The 8,096-nt window shown below is 36.3% G+C and overlaps 1 protein-coding gene across 1 annotated transcript; it reads right to left on the bottom strand.

The window, feature by feature from the left end:
• Window positions 1-1,698: 1,698 nt before the first annotated feature.
• LOC114535968 (probable ATP-dependent DNA helicase RecQ) lies at window positions 1,699-2,491 on the bottom strand. The gene is made up of 2 exons (XM_028557308.1): window positions 2,367-2,491; window positions 1,699-2,236 (listed from the first exon to the last, which is right to left on the bottom strand). Exons 1-2 carry the CDS (start codon window positions 2,489-2,491, stop codon window positions 1,699-1,701), a joined length of 663 nt encoding a protein of 220 aa, XP_028413109.1.
• Between the last annotated feature and the right edge of the window lie 5,605 nt (window positions 2,492-8,096).

Below are 8,096 nucleotides of genomic sequence, written 5' to 3'. Positions count from 1 at the left end.
ATCTCGAGCAACAGTTTCGAGCAACAATTTTTAAAAGACGATAACTTGGCCAGTTTTGGTCGTGTCGATATAAGAACGGTATAATCGTAAACTAAATAACCTAATCTTTGTTGTCATATAAAAATTGTATTGTTTACTTTAGTATTTCATACACAGCAGCTCGTCAAAGTTGGATTCGAATTTTTTCTATACACACTGTATATATCTATACATCTATACACCTATATATCTATATATCTATACATCTCATTGGCCAGCAATGACAGACATTTCTTGTACATGTGCGCAAAAATTCTACTCAAAATAGCGATCAAAATCCAATGTTTAGTGTATGGAAAATATACAAATTCAAAAATAAGTAGATACTAATGCATAATGGATTATTTGCCAAAATGGAAATTGCATGTGGTCATTAACGTCGAATGCTTGAACAAAACAACAGGTCAATAGGAGATATACAGACTCTGATTTTCGCAAATATATGGTCAAAATTTACCTTATATTGTTGATAATAGAAACACAAGATATTCCAGAAACTATTCTTTAAACCTCTCCTTCGTATTCTATAGATGACAATCAGCAGTTGCCGAAATCGTTTGGATAAAACGAGTAATTTCTCTGCTTTGTCAGCCATCTTTGAAATTCGTACGATGAATAACAGCCCTGCTTTTTCGATTTTTAAATACATTAACATTGAGCGAATAAAACACAAACGGACCCATGATTTAATCTGAAACAGCGAACTTTACTGTAGACATACAACCCGAAATTTAGAACACAATATGCGACATTTGGTACCAAAATATAGAGCAAAACAAGCTCTTTCTAATGCTGTTGTCATTGCCTAGCGACAAGCTGAACACAGCATTGAATCCTCAGCGAATAGGTCAGCGAAGTTGCCCATTGTGCAAGACCCCCTGCTGACTTAAACAACGGAAAATACTCTCTAGACTGAACTGGCAAAAATATGTTGTATATTCTGTCAGAGAATATAATTAAAAAGCTAAAATTTGAATGTTTCAAGTGCTATGTTCATGTAAATAGCAACCACTGGCTAGAATATGTTTGTCGCAAAAAAATTGCAGAGAAAAATATAATTTTAACAGCTCACTTGCCATACGAGTGCGTTCGTGAATGGTGTTGTGCTCGGCAGGAAGCTTTGTCGAAGCAGATTCCATGCAGCTATATTAGTATTTTTAATACTTTCCTCTTTGAAGAAACTGGCTTTAAGGTAAGGGACGATTCTCAAGGCCTTGAAGAGCGATTAAGAGACGTGGCAAGTGAGACCAAAGCGAAGTTCAAGGGGTAAGAATGGAGCAGCCTACCGTGCGCTTTGTCAAAAAGAAGTCAGTGTTGCCCTCCAGATGGAAGATATGAAGACTTTGTCAAAATGTTAATATTTGATTATAATCCTTCATTCTTCTAACAAACCATTAACATATATGAGTTGAAAGAGTAGGTTATCCAATTACTCAAGTGGTTGCCAACCACTGGGTGGATAACATACTCTTCTAAATTATAATTCAAATTGGTACCTACACATCCCTGTAGCAGGATTTCTACATACAATAGTTAGTTTATAGCTTTGCAAATTTAGGAATGTACAGTTTATGATCAATCACCTTGTGAGCATTTGGACCTAGTGTAATAGCAACAGAAATACTGTTTCTCCTAAATGTGACAGTTTCATGTAAAACATCATGATAAATTAGCAAACTTTAAAAATTTTTGGAGCAACACTACAAGAGTGAATTGTTTCTTTAGGGCACCAAATGTGGAAAAAGTATCCAAATTTTTGTCCTTGATTGACTTTTGATTGCTTCCAGCCAAGAACAACTTTAAGATGTTAAAAGTTATTTCTTTCCCTGTCAATTCCATGACAGCTTGTACAACTTTCATGGCATCAGAGGAACCATCAGTTACAATAAAATGTCCACAATTTCTACAGTTATCACAACTTCTACCACACATGAATCCATCATGCTCTTCACCATAGTAGGTCATTATATCCTTGTGTCTACATTGAACAAGATCTTCCAATAGAATTATCAGATCATTCAGGTGTTTTGTTTGTTTCTCAAACAAATTTTGCTGGTGAAACATACGCAATAAGGCTGTCTTATCAGTAGGGCTATAAAACATACAGCAGACCGATTCTTGCCCATCCTGACCAGCTCTACCACATTGCTGATAGTAATCCTCAATGGTTGGTGGTACCTTCGCATGAACCACATATCTAAAATAGTATTTAAATATATTAATGAAATATTCAATGGAATATACAATGACTATTTTCACTCACTAGAGACATTCCCTTGTAACTTCTCATATCCTTTCATAATTTAATCCATTAAATTTCAACTAACCTAACATCGGATTTGTCAATTCCTAGTCCAAAACCTGAATTTGCAATCATTGCAGATGACTCACCACTGTTCCACTTGTTAAAGTTTGCCAGTTTAACATCATCCGAGAGCTGACCATGATACATGGCACAATTTATGCCCCTCTTTATCATTTCTGCATGTATCTTGGTTACATCTGATGTAAAAACACAATACACAATGCCACAACCTTTATGCTCCTTAATGAAAGATGCTAACAGGTCATAAAATTTTGGGCCACTTGGTGTGTCTTCAACTTCAAGTACCAAATTTTCCCTGAAGACAGTATGTTGTATGACCATAAAAGTTCCAAATATATCTAATAGTTCTTTTTGACAATTAGCTGGTACTGTCGCACTAAGTAGCAACTTAGGGGTCAGTAACTTACTGAGTTGTTTACATATTACTTTGTAAACTGGACGGAAAGTGTTTTCCCCATGTTGTTATTCTATGAGCCTCATCAAAGACTAATCTCTCCACTTTGGAAGACTTTATCTTATCCAGAAGGTCTCCCTCAATCATTTCTGGTGTAGCAAAAATAACTTTGTATGAATTAAAATTTACCAGCTGAGATTTATGGTGCTCTTTTGGTGTAGAACCAGTAAATTTGTATGTAATGTTAAGGTTGTGACAGCGTACTAACATGTCATCAATAAGGGCTGTAGTTGGTACAACAACAAAAGTTGGTGCACTAGACAGAACTGCAGGAAGAAGGAAATTGAGAGATTTCCCACTGCCAGTGCATAATATTCCCAGCACGTTTTTCCCACTGAGTGTTGCCTTGATAATATCTCTTTGAAGAGGTCTAAAATTTGGGTAGCAAAAATACTGATGCAAAGTTGTTTCAATTATCTCATCTACAGTCGTACCAATACCTCCACTCATTTCATCATCATCATCTTCATGTTCAAGTGTATGAACATTCGATTGACTCACATTTCTATGTCTATCAGCTGCTTCATCGCTCGGACTTGTTAAATCGCTCGTAACTCTTTTCAAAATTCTGCTGGTTACAATCAGAGGCTTTCGCTCTTTGTCACTAACACTTACATAACCTTTATACTCTATCGTTTCCCCATTTTCTACGTTTTCACACTGGAAAGTTAAAGGACTTTCTTTGGTGTAAATGATAGTTGACTTTACTGAAAAAAAGCAGTGCCCGAATTTTGTGGCAACTTCTTTCTGCGAACTAGCTTCTAGTGGTTTTTTTAAGCCAGAGCAACTCAGCTTGAAAGTTGAGTAGCAACTTGGATTTAAAGGCCCCACAAAAGTCAAAGCTTCCTGAATTATTCTCTTCTCTTCTTCAGTGAAACACACCTCGCGTAACGCCATTTGCAATTTTTGAAGGGACAAATTTACTCACTATACCCCCTGTAAAAAGAGTTTGTCATGCGCAATGAGATATGCACAGACCGTCAAAATTCTGTTGGGATTTGGCAGGCAACTCTCCTAATTTTTCTTCCCCCCCCCGGCAAGCGAAGCCATGGTGCGTGCCCGGTGCGTGCGTTGACTTTGAACAATTTTTTATACCAGAGTTGCCTGCGGAGGTGCATTAACTTCGAACAGTTTTTGATACCAGAGTTGCCTGCAAAGGAGGCTAATTATGCATATACATGCGAGCTCGAGTTGCTTGTTGATGCGTGGTGAAATATAAAAAATATTAAAACTACATGATTCTAAGCATCAATATCTGTTTTTATCTATAAATACGACCAAAATGTATTTTTGTATAAGAAAAAACATAATCCGAGAAATAACATATTCTAATTTTTATTTTAAAAAAGTGCAACAATTAAGACAAGTGACGACTTAAGACTGTTTATCCAGGTATAAGTTATGAGAGGTATTTTTACCTTATTACTTATTTAAACCCATGATATGTCATACATGAAAGGGAGAGGCGATAATGTTTGCTAATTGCTGAAAATTATATTTACTCAGGCTTCTTGTGGCAAAAATCATTCACTAATCCCTGTCATGCTATTGATATTCCTATTTTTACAGCTATTTTTATATGCATATCTCTAAACACAATAAAGCCTTTCGTAACACTAGTTTTAGAACGAAAAAAGGGGATAGATAAAAAAGAACCCATCATCGCACACAATTTAAAGGCGGACATCTACGAACAAATTTTAGAACAAAAATAAAAACACCTGTTAATAAATAAAAACATGTGCTATAAAAAACATAATAAAAAACACGTGTCAATATGGGGTGAAAAAAACTATAAAAAAAACATATTAACGCTTTTGAAAAACGCACACAAATATAAAGATGCAAAATATCGTGGGTCTGATGGACATGGATGGATTTTGCATCTGAAAAACGTTTTACTGCAAAGAGCTGGAGCTCATGAACATTAAAGATGGGAAGGTACAATTAGATTAGATTACATAGCCAATTAGATTACATAGCCAATTAGATTACATAGCCAATATTCTAAGGATTGTTTGTAAGTTTCCATCTATTTATTAAAGATTTTCAGTTCCGGCTTTGAGCAATGTTTATAATTGTCATTTTCGATGTGGTTTCCACACGTTTCTAGCCACGAGAGGTCTTTCATCCCAGCGAGCAACCCTGGGATGTGATCGCTTGGTTTTGGACATCCAAAGATTTCCAAATTGATACACAGGATATTGAGTTTCTCAAGTAGTTCTTTTTCAATGCATCCGACTTTGTATCCTATTGAACTTTTTTCATCCTTTTTGATATTTGCGTAAAACGATTTTATGACTTCGTCAATTTCATCTGCCTTTTGAATGTTGACACCCGTCGGTACGTTGAATGGTTAATTTGTGAATATATTTTGTTAAATACAAACACTGTTTTCTCTTCTTTTCGATGCGTTTTGGCCTTCCGTCCACACTCAAACGAGCAAAAACGATGAGCGTTTTCAACAAAAATGCATTGATTTGAAAACATACATATTGTTTTAGTGCGGACGATCAAAAACGCTACGAAAACGGAGTCATAAAAACGATACATAATATTTCCCCAAAAATCAAACATGGCGGATTGCCTGGCAACTTAGTTGCATGTTTGCAGCTAAATCTCTTATTAATTAACCATCTCATGTTAACCCATTCAGGACGAATGAGTTTTTTGAAGGCGTTACTCCACTTTTCTCCAACATGTGTCGGGTTTCACATAAAAAAAAAGAGAAGGCCGCGAAGATTTTGGGTTTGGCCAGGACGAATGAGCAACTGGTGAGATAACTTTGAGTCCAACTCAATGCTACAAGAAGAATGGAAAGAGAATTTCCGGATGACTCTGTCTTCCTTAATTAATATCAGTGAGGAACTCAGACGGTATATTGAGGGCAAATCCACACAAATGAGACAGCCAGTAGGCATGGTGAAGAAAGTAGCATGTACTTTGTACTATTTGAGCAACAAAGGTCGAATGAGAAAGACTGCCAATGCATTTGGTCTCTCGACACAAGTTGTGTCGAAGATTGTTAGATTGCAATTACTAAGTATTTGGGACCCGTCTATATAAAGCCTCCTTTCACTGAAGCAGAAGTGACTGAGTTAGTTACAGAATTCCAGAAGGCCCACATTATTCCACAGTGCCTTGGGGCAAGCGATGGCACCCATATTGACATCAAACAACCATCAATAAAGTCATCTGAATTCATAAACAGAAAACAAAGGTACAGTTTAAATGTCCAAGCCATCTGCAACTACAAATACCAATTTTTTTAATGTCAACATGAAATGGTTAGGCCGCGTACATAATGCCAGGGTTTTTGCAAATTCGTTTATAAACTTTAAAAATGGAACAATTCCTGCAATGCCAAGAGAAATTGTTGAAGGGGAAGAATCTATTCCAGTTTTTCTTATTGCTGATCCTGCCTACCCACTGCTACCTCATGTAATGAAGGAATATTCTTCAGGTGGGACAACTGCACAGAAACAATACTTTGGGCTGTCATTATGCAGAGCAAGGATGGTGATTGAATGCTCATTTGTTCACCTGAAAGCAAGATTTGGTATATTGCAAAAACTTATGGACATAAACTTAGAAGAGGTCCCCAATGTGATCTATGCCTGTTTTGTTTTGCACAACTACTGTGAATGTAACAATGAAATCATTTCACAATATCAGGTTGCTGCTGCAATTGCATATACATACATACATACATCATTTATTAGAAGCTCCTCGAAAGGCTTTTCAGCTCTAATTTACACTTCTTAGTAATATACTATATATCGATATATTTACAAGGGTTTGAATTAATTTACAAATATGTCATGGTAATATTTTAAAAACTCCAATTTAAAACATTGGTATATTGGCATATGAGAAAGATGTTCAGCCAGCCAACTGGTTACAGAGGTTTCTGCAATAAAACTGAAGGGAAACGTGTCAGGAGAGTCCTGACAGAATATTTAGATCCATCAACTGAGTTACTTGGCTTGGGCATAAGTTGACTCTAAAGAGTTAATTTTAGACAGTGCCACTCTTGTTTATATATTTTTTACTCACCAGTGGGCATGTCAGACAATTATTATTAACCCACTTTAGTTGTTATTAGTAAACCTTAAATAACATTTATGTGAAGTCTCTAAAAATATATAACTAACAATGAAATCACAGTGCTTATTCAACAATCAAAATAATATCAAGAAACAGTAGAAACAACAGCATCAATATCAAGAAACAACATTAACCTTCCTTTGATTCATAAAGTTACTCAAAGGTAACAAGTTCAATGTTGCCCATGGCCATGATCATTATCTATGAACTCAAACTGTGTATAGTTTGTATTGCTTTGACTTGATGTGTTCATCAGGTGGGGGGGGGAGTGTTAGAGTATCCAATTGGAATTTGTTGATGGTAATAGTACTGTGGGTTTATGGGAGACATGTATGGCTGTCGGTCTTCAGAAAAAACTACTCTTGTATTCAGAAAAAAAATCAGAAATAAAATTGGTGAGTTTCTCAACATTAGAAGAGAGTGACTTCATGTTGTCAGAGTAACCCTTCTCCATATGGTCCATCTTGTCTAATACTTGCTCTTTGAATTGCAAGTCTTCTTGAGCGCATTTTAAAAACTGGCTATCAAGTGAAAGTTTCCTTTTTAATTTTTCTTGCTTGTGAGTTTGCAACTTCTCACTAAGCATTCCCCTTCTTTCATGCAGTATTCTATTTGTGTTGCTACTAGTCTTGTTTGTTGGTGTTGTAGCTTCACTTTTATTGCCATCATCTCCTGCTGGGTTGTCTGTGTTGAATAATTCACCATCCATAGGGTCATCAGTGTTGTTAGTTTTTGAATCTGCATCAACTGATGTAGACGAACTGTCTAAAGACGAAACATCTGATTAATCAATTCCTGAAGGCATAGATGTTGTCGCTGGCGATCCACCCATATAGATGCACACATCTCGAAATAAAGCCACACCACACAGCCATGCCCATTCCTTCTCCCACTATCTACTGACTGACAATACTTGGCTCTGATTGCCTTAGGTTTTGTCGATAAAATAATCTTTGTAATGTCACTAGGCTTGTGAGGAAAATCCTTATTAGAAGAATCACCCGACGTGTCACCTGTTTTGGTGTAGTATTGCTGGAATCGTTGTAGTATGTCGACGTATTTATTTTGAATAGACTCCCAATCAACTCCTTCAAACAATTTCGCGACTTTATAGTCATTCGTTAATTCAACCTCACTGTCTGTCCAGATGAAGGGTTCTTGTTGCTTGGC

The sequence above is a fragment of the Dendronephthya gigantea genome, unplaced genomic scaffold (genome assembly GCF_004324835.1).
Source record: "Dendronephthya gigantea isolate DGI-Jeju-01 unplaced genomic scaffold, DenGig_1.0 000128F, whole genome shotgun sequence".
Classification (NCBI taxonomy): Eukaryota; Metazoa; Cnidaria; class Anthozoa; order Malacalcyonacea; family Nephtheidae; genus Dendronephthya; species Dendronephthya gigantea.
Note: the sequence above shows the minus strand (reverse complement) of the source record. Positions and strands in the feature narration are given on the sequence as shown.

Excerpts from the sequence above, each read along its gene's own strand:
- LOC114535968 (XM_028557308.1), bottom strand. The coding sequence starts at position 2,491 with ATGTATCATGGTCAGCTCTCGGATGATGTTAAACTGGCAAACTTTAAC. Across the intron at positions 2,237-2,366 it reads ATTGACAAATCCGATGTTAG|ATATGTGGTTCATGCGAAGG; the intron begins GTTAGTTGAAAT and ends ATACTATTTTAG.